Below are 18,460 nucleotides of genomic sequence, written 5' to 3' on the forward strand. Positions count from 1 at the left end.
AAACACCTTCCTGCCCACTGACCTGGCATTCACAACTGTCCGCACCCCGAAACCACCAGACCCATTCCAGCAGCTGGATGTGCTAGATTTTCCCCTCTCTGATTTTCCTTCTATAAATAAGGGCAGCAGAGCTGGCCAAGAGCAACAACTCCACAGGAAAGCGACACAATACAGGCCTGTGCTCCACCTACTCCAGGAGTCTCCGGAGAGAAGCACAAGAAGGACATGGAGGCGGGAAGGGACATGTGAAAAAACCAAGCAAAAAAAAACCCCATCCCCAACTCAAAAAACCCCACTTCTGAAGCAGAACCAGAGCAGAAAACACTAACTTGGGGACTATTGATCCTGCCTTGCCTGATGTTGCTGTTTTAGGGTATTTGATGGAACACAGAGAAGCACTTACAATGAGCAGAATCTAGCTCATTTTGCCTGGGAAAAAAAAAAAAAAAAAAAAAAAAAAAAATCAGTGTGCACAAGCTAAAAGTGAAGCCATCTGGTGCCCACTCCACGGCAGGATTTCCAGAGCCAGAATCCCTCAGCTTCAGCAGTAGAGACAGGAGCACTGCAGCCCTGGAGTCAGTCGTACATGCAATTTTAACAAGCAGTATTTACTGTGCTCAAAAGAGCATTCCCAAACTTCACCAGGCAGGCACGAGCGCTTGCCAAGCACAGGCTGTAGGTGGAATCTGAAGCCCAAGTGTCATCAAAGGCATTTCCCTCACCTTTCCAAGGAGAACAGTGCTGAAGGCAGCAGTACCAAGCTTGCCTTATATTTACCCCTTCCCTGGTTGCTCTGAGGAATGTCACTTATGTGCTGCCTACCACCCAAGATGGCAGAATGCTGCACTAAGCAAAGTAAGTTATTAAAAGAGACCTCAACCATCAGCTCCGGGGATTAATGAAGAGCCCTCAGCAGCCTGGAATGTCTCCATTTCCAGTTAGAAGAAGAATGACAAGCATTCCCCTGCCACAGTCCCCTTGTAGCAGCCAGGGAGGAGCACAGGACACGAAAGGACCAGCCAGAACTGCAGGAGACACACAGTCCCTCCGAAGGAGGAGCAGCTAAGAGCAGAGAGGGTGGGGAGAACCCACATGTGACTACTCCTGCCAGACCTCTTCCAGCAGCTCCTGCAGCCCAGGTCCAGCTGTCAAAGCAAATACCTTCCCAGGGTGGAGTTTCACCGCCAGAGCTGCAAGCACGCAGGTGAACACAGGAGGTTTCACAAGACCTCCACATCAAGAGCAAATCACCCGGTCCTGCTTCTCTGCCTCACTGCTCCCTCGGCCGTGGTACAGCTGCTCACAGGCTCCTGCTGAGAGTCAGGTGTTGTCCAACATGGAAACACTTGGTTTTGTTCATTTATAATCACTTCCATGCCCAAAAGCAGCCAGGCAAGAGGGGGAGACATGCACACTAGAACACAACACTGTCCACATAATTTCCACCACCCTTTTGCTCTGTGTAGACTAAAACTTGACACGTTACTAAACATTCTGAGACCATTCCAGCCCACTGCTCACACTGAAGCCAGGGAAGCAACTCCTTCCCTGATCCTCACTGGGATTCGTTCTTTCCTCTTGTGCAGATGACAGGAGAGCCTGTCCTACCCTTCCACAGCACTCTTCCTTTTCCCATCCCCAATTACCACAGGAGACATCTAAAGCAGTCTGTTGTGAGGCAATTATGACGCTGAGGACTAATGAGCGGGTGGATCAGCAGCTGGAGGTGAGATTCACAGATCTGCATTCAAATAACCTTATTGTTCAGTGATTGTTCACTTTAGATAGTGCTCACACTCCCTCCAAAACGGACCTTCCCTTGCATTCACAGCCCATTTTCTGCTGAAATTTCCATGAAATGGTGCAGAGAGGACATCTCTTCCCTGTGAGGGCAGAGAATCCACCTTGCTGAGGCTGTGCCTCCTCCTGCTCTGCTCTACAAGGAGGGTCCTTAAGCCGCTTTGCAATGCAAGGGGGAAACCCTTCCTTATCCGAGTTATGCACTGGAGAACCGGGAAGGAACCACAATGCCATGCTAGGGGAACAAAATAGGGCAATACAAAAGGACCCAGACTTGGAGGGAAGGGTGGGAAGCACCAGGAATCTGATGCCTTCACCCCACCTGGCCCAGCAGCAAGGCTGTGTCCAAGAGATCAGCCTCACCCTCACCGTGGTGCCAGGCTGGAAAACCCATTTTAAATACATGGAAAATGTTAAATGAGGTCACACAGCCCTGGGTGAAGCCAGCAGAGTCCTCATGAGAAGGTCAAGAGATTCCCAGCTGGCAGGTCCCTAAAGTGACCCCACGCCAAAGGCAGGACCTTGTTCAAGCCTTCTGGAAGCAGTAGTCCACGTTTTGGAAAAACGACCCACAGAGCCCACCATGACAGCTGGATGCTGTGCTTAATGTTCCAACAGAGCCCTGGTTGAGGAAAAATCAGGAATAAAATACGCGGTGCAACTTCAGCACGCTGCCTGATGCTCCCAGAGGAGATGGCCTGGAACCCTTGGAGCTCAGAACCCAGCTGGTCCAGGGACAGCGTGATGCCCCAGCTGCTTCCCAGCCAGAGCCTCCTGCCATTTCAGATCCCCTCTCCCAAACACTTAAGCTGTTCTGATCTCATTCTATCCAAACAAGCAGGTGAATTTGAGCTGTTTAAAACAGCAGATTTATGTTAACTCAAAATGTTTAGACTGAAATAATCTAGGGAAACGTCATAAAACTGGCACAGCCCGAACACACAAGAAGGCAGGAAGCTCCAGCAGTGCCAAGCAACTTGGAATGCAATTCCCTATTGCTTCGCCTGGCCACCTGGTCCTTCCAACTCTCCCCTGCAGACATGTTTTTGCTTAAATCTTGCAGTTAAATTTCATGCAGAAAAAAGTTCCTTTTCCACTGCATCTTGTGGTGTTGAGTGACCCCAGTCTTTTTTGTTTTTTCCAAAACAGAGAAACCATTTCAGTGGAAGGAGCTGGTCTCTCCCATCCTCAGCAAGTGGCTGCGGTGAGGTGTCACCTGCTCCAACACTTGGAGCTTGGGCCGGATTCCTTCCATCCACAAACCAGAATTCACCCAGAACCGGATCCATCTCTTCTTGTAGCAGCTACTACAGGATCCCCACAAATGCCAGGAGCTGCTGTTCATAAGGAGCTTGCTGGGCATTTCTGTCTTTGGGCAAACGAGGTACTTCAGCACAGCAACTCTTCTTAATCACCCTTATTTCCTTCCCTAAGGAACACATATGCCTGAAGCTCTCCGCTGAGCAGCCCGCAAGGTGCAGGGGAAGTTCTGCAGGGAACGTGGCTGCTCCTCACACCCCTCAGGTACCTGAACACGCCGGTACCTGTGGCTCCAGCAGGACCCCACAGCTCCCAGCCCGCACCACGGCACCTGCCACGGGCCTTCCTGTTGCCACCACGCTGTGGATGCACAGCCTGCAGAGGACCCAACTCCCTCCCTTCCCACCCTGCTGTGTCCAGCAGAGCCGTCAAGAATCCGAGAAGCTTCCAAACAAACAGCAACAACGCAAAAAGCAAACACTCCTTGAGTGAAATGCTGTTAAAAGTATCCAAAAAAGCACTTGGGGTAAATGTTTCTAAACTTCCCTAAAACAGCTTTAAAAACTTGTGTGCGTTTTCCTGAATGGTCCAGGGAAGAAGTGAATCCTGACCTTAAAGGAATGAAAGGTTGTGGTCACAAAGCAGCCTCAAACAGTCCCAGCCCTGAGCTTCCCTGTGTTTTGTATGTTTCTAATCACCATAATCTTCACAGGACTCTCCTTAACAGCATCCTGACACAGTTAATGCAAGAACCATCTCTTCAAGTTCCAGACTGAATCAGTAGGAACCCTGAGAGCTGTGCCATGAAAAAAGAGTTCAGGGAGCAAATGCGCAGTTGAGGAAACACCAGGTCTGCTGGCCCCAATCTCCAGAAAGCACAATATCATTACAGCAAGCCCACTTCCCTGGAAATTACCGCTGTTCTTGGCATTTGATGAGAGAAAGAGCCTAAGACTGACCAGGTCAGCTTCTAACAGTAAGTAAATCCAAGCAGAAGATGCTGTTAATCTCCACAGTACAAAGACAACTGAAGTTTTACTTCCCTTCCACTCTATCACATTATTTTTAGCAACTCTCGAACCAGACTAGCTGGAGTGAACTGGTGGTGGGAAAGAGAATCACTGGTTTCATCTGAGCCCTAGAAATGCTTGATAGGGTCAAAGTTACAGAAGTGAAAAATAACGAAGATAATAGTCTGTATCTTGAGGGTGATCTTTGTCTGCCAATGTCCATTTCTTCTCTGAAAATCAGAAAATTCCACTTTACAGATGAGGGTGAACAATTGAGCCCAGCCAGCTAACAGCAAGTGGGAATGAGAGAAAGGCAGCAGCAGGATGTGGAAAGTCTCCTCACAGCCAGTGCTGGGAACAGCACCCACAACAGACCTGGAGCAACACCGACCCCGCACAGCGCTCAGGAAGCGGGGCTGCTCCTAGAGCTTACGCAGTTGTGTTTTCTCCAGCCTGTTACTGAGATACTCACAATGGAGAGGGAAAACAAGCAGGGAGATGATTGCCAAGCCCTTCTGCCCCTGAAACTGCTGCAGCTGCCCCAAAAGATGGGTGACATCAATCACAGGGAGGCAATTCTTGGTGGCTTTGGTCCCGGCTCACTCTCAGGGCTGACTCCTGCCCCATGCAGGTGAACATTCCCACTGTCCAAGTGCTTTGCAAAGGTAGTATCCCTGAATCCACGCCAGCCAGAGGCTGTCCCTTAGAACAGCAGCTTGGAGCCTGTCTGAAGACCAGAGGACGTGTTGCACAGTGATTGCACGTGAAATCAGTAAGAGAATGGAAGGAAATGGAGTTATTTCTCTAGTTTCTCTCCCCAGCTGGGCGCAGGTTACACAAGTTCCACATTCCACTCCTCCCAACTGCTCCTGCAGTTTCACCGGCAGCGCTGGCCTGCTGCAGCCCCACAGCTCCCCGGTCTCCCCTGCCCTGCATTACTCACCAAAAGCACCTGGATTTACCGGTCTCGAGAAGTGCGGCTGCCCCATGGGATCCTGCTCAGAGCGCTCTCCGGGAAGAGGTGGGAGGAGAACAGAGGAGAAGTCTACACGGAGAACACTTCACCCTCTAAACGGTAAATCCACACTCCGGATGAGGAAGGAGGCTGGCCAGGGAGGCACTCCCAGCTCTCAGGCCACGGTGTCCGATGGTCCGGCACAGGTCCTGCTCGCCCTGTGCCCCATGGCTGGGCACTTGATTCTCATAAATAAGTGTCCGTGCCAGCTCCCTTCACGCAGGAATGCCTGTCATTCCAGAGCCGAGCTGGCTAGGGCGAAGCTCAGGAAGGGGAGGAGACAGGCAGCCAGGATCCAGCCACTGAGCTGCACAATCCAAATTATCAACACCCCTCGCTCCTTCCTCGCATCCCGTTCAGCATGGGAGCCAGGAGGAGGAGAGCAGAGTGTTCTTCTCAGGGACGGGCTTGGAGAATCCATGCACAGCAACACACCAAGGGGTTTCACCTCCCAAAATGGGATGAAGGAATTTCCAGCCTACCTGCGCCAGCTAAACACAAACTAAGGCAGTCAGGGATGAGACGGCTGTCCTCTAAGTGCTGTGGGAGCTGCATTACCCCCGAGCAAAGGGAATTTCAAAGACAGCCTGAGCTGATATGCATCTAGCCAAATGTAAAAATACAATTTCATGCAATTCCCCTCTCCACTAAAGTTACCAGGTAGCATGTCTTCTCTTGTAATTTAAATTTAACAACGTAAAATTTAAATTTAACAAGGAAAGTAAAAGTTTAGTTTCTATTCATGTGTCACAACTTGATGGTTAAGGTAACAAACATCCCCCTCAGCCATCTGCCCCACAATAAAAGATCTCCAAAGTTTAAATATGTCCATTTGGATTCCTTCACTTATCACCATAATTTGGGCAAGGACTTCAGTGAAACTACAGCTCATTTACCCTATACACCCTACAACAGAGAAGCAGGAAAATCTTTATTTATTCATTTAAAGTAGGGCTGTGGTGCCCCAGGAGCAAAGAGATACAAATCTGTTTTTCAAATTGCAGCTGGCTCTGGCCTTAAGCATCATTCAGGAGTACCAGCCACTCTCTGCTCTTTTAGGGGAGAAAGCAAAACCCCACCAGAAAACAGCTGACAACACGCACAAAGCACCACAAATCCAAAAGTAACACCAGCATCGTTATTTCCAAGGGAACTCAAGGCCAGAAAAACCCATCAGTTCACCCTTCAGCTCCACATCTGAAAGGAAAGGTGCAAATTCTGTCCCAGAAAACAAAACATCAAAAAATGTTCCCGCCTCAGCTGCAGCCTGAGGTCAGAGCATGAGGGAAGCTCCTAAGAAACCCTCTGCTTTCAGAGGGCTTTGTTTCACCCCTGGGGAAAAATACAGGACAAAGCAACCTGCCCTTGTCCCACTGGACATCCAGGATAAAGGAAAACCAACACTTCAAGCAAGGAAGAGTAATAAAAGGCAAAAATTCCCATAATAATGAGAAAGACCATCTGACTTTGCTGCACGGCAACCAGAAGAAACCAGAGCAACTGTTTTACTCCTCAGGGACAGGTGATGACTTTCTTAAGATGAAAAAGTTGGAATAGCAAAAAGCTTTCTAAAGGAGAGCAAAATGGGAAACAGCCGATTGTCCCTTCAGCATTTTCTTTTAAAATACAGTAACGAAGAAACACCAGTTACATGAAAATTTTATGTGATTTAAGGAGAGGCAGATGGCTGAAATAAAAAAAAACCAGGCAGCAAACACTCAAACATGGGGTACATGGCCGCCTTCTGAAGTTTCATTTCCTCTCCATCCAGCCCAGCATCCCATTAAACCCCTGGCATTTCCATGTTAATAATCTGTTTATATACCTTGTAAAAGGAACTCTTCTGTATTGTTTCATTTAAAAATCTAATGAAACCCATGAGCCCAATATTAGCTCCTCTAATAAAGGCAGCGCTGTTCACATTTCGGTTCACACCGACGTGAAATGCTACATTCACCCAGGGTGACTCAGACATTTGTGTTCCATGATTCAGCCACAGGAACATTAAGAAGGACTCCAGCATTATCCCATCCCTGCCGATGGAGCTGTTTAAACCGGTGATACTGGGCGTTTTCCTCAGAGCTCGTCAGCAGAGAGCCAGCAGGAGCTACAGGGCCTGTAGGGCTCTTTCACTGGGGGAGATGCACCCACTAAAATCCTCATGCAGGGACCACCTCACCAGGAGGGCTGGCAGGGAGGAGACAAAGGGCAGCACCATGGCTCTGATGTGTTTTATGGAATTATGGAATGGTTTGGGTTGGAAGGGACCTTAAAGCTTATCTCACTTCACCCTTGCCATGAGCACAGACGCCTTCCACTATTCCAGGTTACTCCAAGCCCCGTCCAACCTGGTCTGGAACACTTCCAGGGGGAGGCAGCCACAGCTTCTCTGGGAAATCAATTCCACTCCCTCACCCCTCTCATAGGGGAGAATTTCTCCCATCTAACCCTACTCTCTGTCAGTTTGAAGCCATCGCCCCTTGTCCTGTCACTCCTTGTGAATGGCCTCTCTCCACCTTTCCTGCAGGCTCCTTTCAGGTACTGAAAAGCCACAATTAGGTCACCCCAGAGCTTCTCTCCTCCAGGCCGAGCAACCCCAGCTCCCTCAGCCTTTCCTCTCAGGAGTGGTGCTTCAGCCCTCTAATCAGTTTGGTTTCACCACAGTTTTTGGTTTCAGCTTTGGAAGAAGAAAATGAAAAAAATCTTACATGATCACATGCCAGCTGTGTCTGCCCAGAGAGATGAACCCTTCTGAGCAGCACAGCCATCACCGAGGGCAGCAGCCAGGGAGTCACTCTGAACAAATGAGCACAACGTGACGCTCTTCCTTTCCCCTCACATGGAATGAAAGGCCAGTGGGGAACTGGAAAATGGGTTATTTATAAGGCAACTGGCATCACATTGTTTGCATCCTGCAGACTTTGATGGTTCTGATGAGACAAATGGGAGCTGGACTGCTCCTACACCACATGACTTCCTTCATGCTTCCTGTGACATTTCCAAGAGGGAAACTCCTATTTCCCAGAGCATTCCAGTTAGTCAGCACGGAGCTCCACCTCAGACAGCGAAGGGCAGCGGGTCCAGCACGCCAGGGGCTCGGGGCCACCACCCCTGTGCTGGGCAGGTGAGCGTGCCATGTCCCACACAGTCCAGATGCCGGCCACGACGGAGCACAGCTGGAGCAAGAGGCTGCTGTGCCAAGGAGCTGAGTGACAGCGCCTGCAGCCCCACCTCTGGGAAGGTGAGGCCGCGCTCCTGGAGAGCCCTGTGGTCACAGCTGGAGCACAAGGAACGGGCTCAGAAGTTGTAACTCAACTGGGCTCTGAGCCCAGAGGAGCTTAAGGCAAAAATACCCCCCAGCCTCATTTTCCAGGGGAAACACAACTTCCACTGGAAGTAAGCTTTACCCAGTACTGGAAAAGCCTCACCGTCTCCTCACCACTCCCTGCAATTACAACACAGGCCAAGTATTTTCTTGTTTACTAGTGAGGGAATGCTGAGGAATGTCATCTTGACAAAATTAAAGATTCAGTCACATCTTGGCTAACTTGACTAACCCTAATTTGATCACTATGGTGATTCATGGCTTTGCCATCTCAAGGCAAGGGAAACTCCAAAGCTGATGAACAACTTTTTGGAGCACCTTGAAGCAGCATTAAAAGAAAGTCTGGTCAGAAGCCAAACGAAGCACACATATAGGATACATTCCAGCAAAGCATCAGGCATTAGCAAAGCATCAGCATGTTCCCAACAGGGAAGCATTAAGAGGCAGGATACCCATCTGCCACTTCCAGCTACATTATTAGGAACGCGTTAGGCAAAAACACGAAGAAGAAAATTACATTAATTATTGCATTGTTTACAGAAGAAATAGGAATGGCATTTAGCTTAACTCTTGTTTAACCCTCTCCTGCAGCAAAAACTCACGATACTCAGAGAAAAATGTATAAACTGACATCACCTGAGGCCCCCCATTTCAAAACATGGGGATGAAGAAAATCAAAATATATTCCCCTCCTTCCAAAGCACTGTCCAGCACGAGCTTTTAGAGCTGGCCCAGCACAGCACACAGTGCTCTTCCCAAGAGAGCGGCTGCTGCACAGTCACATCCATCACAAACAGCCTCACAGGACAAACCCAACTCTTAAAGACTTTACAGCTCTGTGCAGACATTATCCAACATAAACAAGTCCTCCTGCAGAGCAAGTACATCTATGCCACTTATAAAACCCATGGGACAAACTCTGTTTTGCACAACACTGCTAGTTAACAACAAAAGCTAACAGCAAAAATATCAGTAAATACGGAACTTCTAAATTCAGATTAAATTGCAATTAACCCTAAGAGGTAGGAGTATATTTAACTCTAAGTCAGTCTTCAGTGTACAGACTGAAGGTCAAGGTCCACAGACTCATGATCCCAAATTCCTCTTCCTACCTCTAATCCTTCAAGATGTCAAACTTCAGCTGCAAGCCTCTCCGCTCACACAGTAACTGGAAAGAAAAGCAGCAAGATTCCTCTGTAAAAGTTGTTTCCTCTTTTAAACGTTTCACAAAAATCTCAGTAGATGGATTTGCTCTTCATACCCAAAGCTGAAACTGCAGCAAACACCTTTGCTCTGCCAACCCAACGGGCTTGCAGCAGCCCCACCGCACCAATAATCCAAATTATCCTTCAACACCTCCAGCTCTCCAGTCTGAAGTTACATTTTTTCCAAATTACTGCACAAGCCAGGCAGTGCCAGGGCATCCTACCACCCCTCACTCGCCTGGCTCTGCTCAGGGAAGCTTACAAAAGCGCCTTGGTTCAGTTTTTGGGGAACACCCAATTTTCTGCACCTGCTCTGCTTTAATTATTGACTAGGCGAGGAGCTCCTGATTAAAATGCAAGGCAAGTCTGGCACACAGCCTCAGCTCCTGATCATTGCCCGCAGATACAGTTGGAACAGAAACCCAAATTCCCTGCCACAGCTCAGGAATTAAAAGAAAGGGTGGATCAGTTTCACTTGGGGCACTTAAATTCAGCAAGGAAAATACTTTTTGTACCCTTGCAACTGAAAACTCTCACAACATTTGAAATTTTAAACCGCAGCTTTAGGTTCGCACAGAGAGAGAAGGTTTAAAAGCTTCCTTTCAATTGTACTGTGTTTTTACAAGCCATTTCTGCCAGAGTAAACCTAACAGGTAATTACAGGTCTGACCTCCTTCTATTGCACAAATATGCCTTTGGAAACAACGCGGATAAATATTTGCCCAATACAAGACAACTCCAAGAGGAACCATTCCAGTTTATCAACTCTGTGATTCATGTTGATACAAGCTTTATTCTCTATTTAAGGAACAAGATAACGCTTAGGAAGTGCAACTGCCCAAATTATGTTTCATAGATCTGCCATGGGCCACCCTAAACAGTGGCACAGCCAGACCTCAGGTCGGTCACACCCAGACACGAGCCATCAGCAAGACAGGGAGTGAACTTCCACTCCAGATATTGACCCTTGCTCAACCACCAGGGCATCTCTGAGCAGCAGCCAGGCTGAAGACAGAAACACGAGTAAAACATTGCTGCTAATGTGAATAAAGCAGTGCTGGGGTTGTGCTGTGTAACATCCCGTTCCTCCCCTTTGGAACTGGGGAGATAATTATGGAGGCCCAAAGGAGCTGAAAACACAACGAGAGCACTCCACCTGCCCCCTCAAGCTTATCCTGAAGTCCCAATCCCAGATGCTCCTATTTTCTGCCAGTACCAAGGGAACTCGGGAAAACAAGGTGGTGGCAGCCACAGCCACCAAAAGCCATCCAGGAAGAAGGCACAAAAATCAGACAGGATGATTGTGTCCCAAACCATGCAGACCTTGAGCCCCTCAAACCCAATGCTGTTTATGCATCACACTGACTCACAGGAGGGCAGGACAATGCCATGGGAATTGTTTACAGTGTCAAGGTCCTTGCATAGAATTAAAGGAAACGTCAAGAGATGAGATAACACCAACAGTTCTGAAGGTACAGAATCCTAACCTTGTAGGAAGCTACTTCTCCCTGAGTTGCTCCCCTCTCTTGCAGGAACAACCCTTCACACATTCCCAGATTCCTCATTTCACCTCATTCCCTTCATCCTGTGTCTGTACAGTACACACTGTACAGCAGTGTGGTGCACAAAAATTATGGTGTATAAACAGATATTAAACTGTTTCTCTCTGCACTTTGGGTTTGAAATCAGGGATTTTCTCTTGTGCTGAATTCCCATCTCAAAAAGCTTGTGGAAGGCGCGGACTCCTTTGCAGTGAGAATTATCCCCTGAGGTCCCTGGAATTACAGGCTACTGCAATGCCATCTAAATCTGTCACCTTATCAACAGCAGGGCTGGCTGGCCTCTGGACACTTAAACTGGTCCAAAATCCCAGGTGGCCCGTGGCTATACCAGCCCCCACATCCTCTGGGTGCCTTCTTTGAGACAGCCCAGACACTTTGTCATCAGCAACCCTGAGGGCTGTTTCTGCAGTAAATGAGCGCCTTGGATCTTCCAAAACAATTCTCACCTTCCTCAAGGGAACAGAAAAGAATAAAAATAAAACCTCACCAAAAAATCTGCAGTTCTTAACAAGATCAGCCCTTAAAAAACAAAAAAAGAGAGAGAATCAAAGCTTGGAAACGAAAAGCTGACTTATCCTTTAATAACAGAACTTTCCTGTATTTATGGAGATTTCTGGTTCGGCACAAAAACATCTGCTCATTTAGTGGGTGTTATAAGTATCACTTCTATATTCTGGCGATGCTGAAACCAAGAGGCCTGGTTTAGTGGTAAATGAGCAGAGAAAAACGTTTTCCATGACTTTGAAACCCAAATTCTAGTTCTCACTGGGGCGCAGGGCTTCACCTCTCCACTGCCCGTGGTCACCTGCAGTCTCTGTGCTGCTGCAGCCACTGCTGGAGCCTGCCCTGGCAGCGACAGCACCAGCACCGTCCCAGCTCATTCCAACCCCGCACAGACGGCACAGCACAGCCTGCAGGTCCGTGCCCAGCAGGAAAACAACCTGGCTGGAATGGCCACAGCCAGCGCCTCAGCTACGGCTCTTCTGTCCTCCTTCCAGGTCATTTTGGTTCCTGGTTTTACCTTGCGATTTATCCCACTGCTTAAAACCAAGCTACAGATAATCCCTTTTAAGCACCCCACCCCACTCGTGTTTAGAACAATCACCACAGGCTATCACAGGTGCAAAATGTGATTTTCAAGCCAGAACTGTTATTCTCTGCAAATATGATGGCCCAGAGTAGTCTCCATCACAGAATGAAACCATCTCACTCAATGGCAGATCCTTGATGCCAGGAAGGTGTGACACAGGGAGGTCTCCTTTTAAACTTGTCCTTGTTCTTCAGTTCTTTTCCTAAATATCTGTTTAGGGATGGGCTTAAGGGATCCTTGCTGTGGAGGAGTGAATGGTTTCAGGAGGCAACAGGCTGTTCATTGTCAAACTCATTAAAAAATAACCCAGCACTGCCGCAACACGCTGCCCCAGACACCACCTCCCGACATTAACTCTAGGAAGCCTGATCAATACTTCATCCTGAGAAGGAACATAAGAAAAAGCTCTGAACAGGGCAAGGGTGCCAGACTGACACACATAATCCCATTAGAGTTATCCAGAGCACTCAGTTTGCTCAGTATCTGAGAGATAACAGGATTAACTCCATGTTCAACATAATTTCAGCGTAATAATTGCGGAATCACTCCTACAGCCCTAATGTCATTGATTCAGCAGGGGATTCCCATCACCCCCCCACGAATTCCAGCCTTGAAAGCCCCTTCATTAGCGTCAGCATCTTAAGGTAATTACTTGGAGAGATTTTCCTTTCCTCTCCCAAAGCTAAATGTAACTTAACCCCTGCAACCTTCAATGCTTGGGCAGAACAAACCCCTGTCTTCCCCGCAAGAAGGGACTCTGTTTATTTTCCTAATCACCACTTCAGTTTCCAAGAGTTAATGATAAGACCAAAGAGCTGGAGGGGAGAAGGGCAGGTTTTTTCATAATTTTGGTTGAATTTCAACAAAAAACGTGACAAAGGCTGGTTACAGTCCTCTCAAGGATCAAGGTCCAGCCCCAGATCCCTGCCTAACTCTGCCTTCCTGGGGAGAGGGGGTTGATCAGCCAGCCAGCATCACCACAGAGCCTCCAGGAGCATTTTCCTTGCCAAGCCATGACTTGCTGCTCGCCTTGGAAACGAGCCCCTTAGAGCAGTGGGGCTGGGGAAGGAAAGGGAAAGCACACAAAGCAAACAGCACATAGAGCTGCTTCCAACCGCGCGGGGGAACGGGGCACAGGAACCGGGACGTGTTTTTGTACGGGATTTTCTCACGGAGTGCAGAATACTATTAAATTCTACCTTTCAAGTGCAGTGGGAGGCTGTGCTATACCAATTAGACCAGTGTTGCTACGCTGGCACTGAGCCTAACATGGTGCCAAATCAGACCCCACTGCACTGCCTATGAAAGCCAGTGTCCACAGCCACTGCTTGGCTGCACCGTCATGGTTTGTCTCTTCTACCCCCCAAAAAAAGGAGAAGGAGGGGGGAAATCTCCTACAGAAATTCAATTCTCAAAATTCTAGAATGGTTTGAGTTGAAAGGGACCTTCAAACTCATCTCGTTCCATTCCCGGCCACAGTCCACTATGCCAGGGTGCTCCAAGCCCTGTTCAACCTGGCCTAGAACACTTGCAGGGATGGGGCAGCCACAGCTTCTCTGGACAACCTATGCCAGGGCCTCCCCTCCCTCACAGGGATGGGTTCCTCCCCAACACCGCACCCAAGCCTGGCCCTGGCAGCGGGCAGCTGTTCCCCCGTGCTGTCACCGCTGTCCCCCTGTCCCCATTGCCCCCTGTCCTGTCCCCACTGCCCCCCTGTCCTGTCCCCAGTGGCCCCCTGTCCCGTCCCCACTGCCCCCCTGTCCCGTCCCCACTGCTCCCCTGTCCCGTCCCCAGTGGCCCCCTGTCCCGTCCCCATTGCCCCCTGTCCCGTCCCCATTGCCCCCCTGTCCCGTTCCCAGTGGCCCCCTGTCCCGTCCCCACTGCCCCCCTGTCCCCACTGCCCCCCTGTCCCGTCCCCACTGCCCCCCTGTCCCCACTGCCCCCCTGTCCCGTCCCCACTGCCCCCCTTCCGGCCCGGCCTGCCTTGGCCCTCTGGCGCCCTCTGGCGGCCACAGTGCAGCTCTGCGGCCCCCGGAGCCTGGGGGGCACATTTATCGGACAAATTTATCACAACCCAGACAGCGAATCCTTTTGAAATCTCAAAATCTCTGCTTCACAAAGCGAGACAAACTCAGGCTGGGTTGAAGAGCCATGTTCTCCCTAAGCAAGTCGTGGTTATCCACTCCTTCCACACAGCTGGATGGGCCCAACCTGTAAAAAAGCCACCTGGTATCTCTGGTTTCTTGTTTGTTTCAGGAAACAAAAGACACCTTCAGCAGCCAGAGCCAGGGCTCCTTTCCAAGACAAAGGAGAGCCAGGCAGATAAAGCGGTGATGTCAGCAGTGACAGCATCCAAATGTTCACACTGGGACTGCACCTCGGGACCAGCCTGAGCGCCTGGGAGTAGCTTTGTCCAGCCAACAGCTCAGCTGACACTGGCAGCCACAGCTCACAAAGGCAGCAAGACAATGAGAACATTCGGTATTTTGTTTTTAAAAGACCAGGTTTACCACTCAACCCGGACACATTGCTCCTGTGTGAAGAAACAGTAATAACAAAAATCACATTTATACTAAACCTGCTTGTCCCTGGTTCCAGGCAAGCGCCTCTTCTACTCCCAAACCCAGTAAAATCAGCTACTAAAATCCCTGGACAGAATTTACAGGCAACGTTCCAGGAGCAAGGTGAATTTAAGGTCCAACAAGTTGAAAGGAAAACTAGAAACTCTGGAAAACCTACTGCCCTGCTCCATGCCCTACTAACTGAGCCACAGGAACTCCACACTCACTGTTTCACAGCAAATCACCCTGAATTGCCCAGAGGATCGACTGCATATCCTACAAGGTCTTATCTCTCCACACAAGGAATAAGATTGTTCAATTCTGTCATGAAGCATTCCAGGGAAGACATTTGTCACTCAACATCAACCTTTGCCACTGCCTTGCTCCAACCAGCCTGGAGGCTGAGGCATCTCCATCCCAGCATATCCACAGCTGAGCCAGGAAAGCACAAACCCAGCAGAATTAACCTCTGCTTTCCCCCAGCCAGAGATATGGGTACAACTACAAGACCACCTTCAAAAGTCACTCAAAATGGGGTGTCACAGCATTACGAGGTCTCTGGCAGGTCAGCAAATAATCTCTGTAAAACATTTGGCTCGTAGCCGAGGAGGGAAAGGCACAAGACTTCAGACACCTCCTCAACTTGTTCAGGGAGGAATTATTGGGTATTAATTTTCAGAAATGCCACGCTAACTAGATGGATGGCTGAGCTGAACTACTTGCAAATACAGCAGGCAGAAAAACAGCACCAACATGCCATTGAGTGCCCCAAGCACTCTGACAGCACTCAGTACATTAATTACACTAAGAACTAGAACAAATTTAAGAACAAAAGGCTGTCAGGACAATGTCTCAAAGTATTTTGCTAACCTGTCAAGTGCACTCGACTTATTTCCAGTAATGCTTTCAGGTAGGTAAGGAAATGCTCTGTGCTGCTCCTTGTTTAAAAGACAAATGCTTTCCACTGAGATCAGTTCCAGACTCTGGTAACCTGCCTAAGGAACAGCAGGAATTTGCCTTTCTCCCTGCTTGCAAGTTAGTGCACATCAAGGCAGGGTCGTGAGCAAATTTTAAGCTGTGTACCTGTTCTAGAATACCATGTATGGACAGCTCTGAAACTTCACTGCAGCTGCCTGGAGACCTGGCTTCCACTCGTCCTCAGGGATGAGCACGAATTAAAATCTGAAGACAACAGCAAATTTCATTTTTAATTAGCCAGGGCAGTGAGCCAAGGAAGGCTCCCCCACCCACCCGTGGCTGGCGGAGGCTGACAGCTCAGAAGGATTTACGCTTCCCTGTGCATTCCCAGCGGCCATTCCAAGCACACCAGCTCAAACAAGCGGCAGCCATGCAGCACTGTGAGCGCAGTTAATATCCAACCAGGGAAGGACAGCAATGCACACACAGCACCAGGCTTGAAGGGAACAAAGGGCACCGACTTGGACTTCAGCTCAGCTCCATCTTACCTCAGCTCCGGGATCAACCCAGTAGTCCTGAGCTTAGCACTTGGAGAACAAATAGCCATAAATGCAGAGGAATTTCAAGGAGATTATAATAAAAGATCCATATTTTTATTCTGTCTTTAATACAGGGCTCTTGGCTTCCAGCACTAAGGAGGCAAAGCTTCGTGACCAGCCATGGGGATTGTCTGTGCATGCAAAGATCCAGGACGGATCCTCCATGCTGAACTGGCACTGCTCAAGTTGCTCAGAGGGAATGGGGAAGTAACTTCAGTAAAGTTGGCAAAACACAAACAGAACATAGAGCTTTTCACATCCCGGCACTCATCAAAACACGCACTCTCAGAAATCTCAAAAGGCTCCAGCTCTGTGTCGCACTGATCTAGCCAAAAAATGGGGTTCAACTGCCCGTGAAAAGGGACGCAAAGCTTTGTGATGGGAACAGAGGTGGCTGGTGACAGTCCCAGCCCTGGTGAATGAGGAGAGCTCACTGACCACAGAATGGCTGGGGATGGGAGGGACCTTGAATATCTCTTGAATATCTTGCTCCAGCCCCTGCTGCGGCAGGGACACCTTCCATTAGTCCAGGTTGCTGAGAACCTCATCCAGCCTGGCCTTGATGTTGCTCAAAGCCATCCCAGTAATTGAAGCCCTAGAGACTGAGAAATGGCCCTGCTGTGCTGTGTCCCAGGGCTGAGCAGGAGCTGCCACCTCCCCAGGCACTGCTCCAGCCTCAGCTGCCCGTGCCACGCTCGCTTCACCTGCCACCCCCTCCACAAGCCATCTTTTGGAATTAGCTTGCCACGAGCAAATCAGCAGGGAAAGCAATCACCACTGATCAAATGTGCACCTTACAGCCTGACAAAGAGGGGGCACAGCAGTTCTTGCCACCAGGACTACAAGCACATTTATGCAGGAGCTCTTGGCTCGCAGATGATCTAACCAGGCCACTGGGCCCCAAAAACTGGCCTTCATCTGCCTCACCAAGCATACTGCCCTGCTGACAAGTAGAACCATTCCCAAAGCTTTCAGGATGGCATCACTGACTGCACAGAATAATCCAGAAATATTATTTACGAGTTAGAATCACCAACTGCAGTGTCACAGTCCAGAAGATGTGGGGCCAATATGCTGTGTGGATACTGGTTTCCCATGGTGCAGGCAAGAGCTTTCATGCAAACCTCGTGTCAATGGCAGGGAAAAAATGGGCATTTAACTCCTTTCTTGTAGCCATTTTAGGCAAACAGATGGAAGAGCTCTTCAAGGCAATCTCTAAGCAAAAAATCTGTGAGTTTTAGTCCCAACCATATCCTTGCATCAGTTAAACCTACCAGCAATGAATTTGATTGCTTCAGGGCAAGCACTACAAACTGCCTAAAGCAAGAGATTTAAATTTTAATTTAAAAAAAAATCCTGTATCTTCTGCAACACAGAGCAGCCTAAAGGAATAAATACAGAACAACAGGAACAACCAGAAGCTGATCCTCCTTTATGCCTTGCCATGTGCCTTGTTCAAACCAGCTCATTGCTTCTGGCCTCTTCCTTATTAAGAAAGGGGATGTTACCTGTTTTCAAGAACTCGGGATAGCCAAGAGACCAGTATTCCAAGTTTCACAGATGGGAGATTCCAAAAAAGATCTTGCATGTGTACAGAGCTTCAGTCAGATCTGGTGCACACCACAGTACAAATGCAGCTGATGCATCTGCCAAACTACATTATTTCCTAAACACCTTCCACACTTGAAATGAAGACACCAAGTTTAAAGTAATCAATCAGGTTCTTTATGATGCGTAGCCAAGGAGGACAGGTCAGGTCCATAATCTGTGGTGAGATACCCAAGACTGTACTCACCGGCGTTCTCCTCCATTCCTCTTGTACACTAGTGTCCAGAGAAATTCCTACAAAAACAGGAAACAAAGTCAACACACAAATTAAAATTCCAAGTGAGAACAAAGCTCAGATTTAGTTTTATTTCTCTGTCAGCTCTGCTCAGCCTACACAAAACCAGTGCGGAGGGAACCCAGAGCAGAAATCCTGCCCCAAACTAGGAAGAGTGTGACATTGCCGCCCCTCATTGAAGGCGTAAGAAGCTTCTAATCACATACATACTGTGATGGAAAGAAAAGAGAAACAAAATTAAGGTGACATAATTACAAGGCAGCAATATTTGT

The 18,460-nt window shown here is 48.8% G+C and overlaps 1 protein-coding gene across 7 annotated transcripts in view; it reads right to left on the reverse strand.

Annotated features, from left to right (window-relative positions):
- Nucleotides 1-18,227, reverse strand: part of PHACTR4 (phosphatase and actin regulator 4) — a 32,284-nt gene extending 14,057 nt beyond the window's left edge. For 2 of the 7 annotated variants that reach the window (XM_054292351.1, XM_054292343.1), the window contains exon 1: nucleotides 5,014-5,193. In XM_054292351.1, the coding sequence (XP_054148326.1) occupies nucleotides 5,014-5,059 (46 nt within the window). In that variant the 5' untranslated portion in view covers nucleotides 5,060-5,193. Of the gene's footprint in view, nucleotides 1-403; nucleotides 415-5,013; nucleotides 5,194-9,522; nucleotides 9,751-15,911; nucleotides 16,011-18,140 lie in introns of those variants that run through there. The other 5 variants (XM_054292348.1, XM_054292347.1, XM_054292345.1 and 2 more) reach the window with 5 other exon arrangements.
- Between the last annotated feature and the right edge of the window lie 233 nt (nucleotides 18,228-18,460).

The sequence above is a fragment of the Melozone crissalis genome, unplaced genomic scaffold, assembly GCF_028551555.1.
Source record: "Melozone crissalis strain CALT ecotype California unplaced genomic scaffold, PUWL_Pcris_2 ptg000108l_1, whole genome shotgun sequence".
Lineage (NCBI taxonomy): Eukaryota > Metazoa > Chordata > Aves > Passeriformes > Passerellidae > Melozone > Melozone crissalis.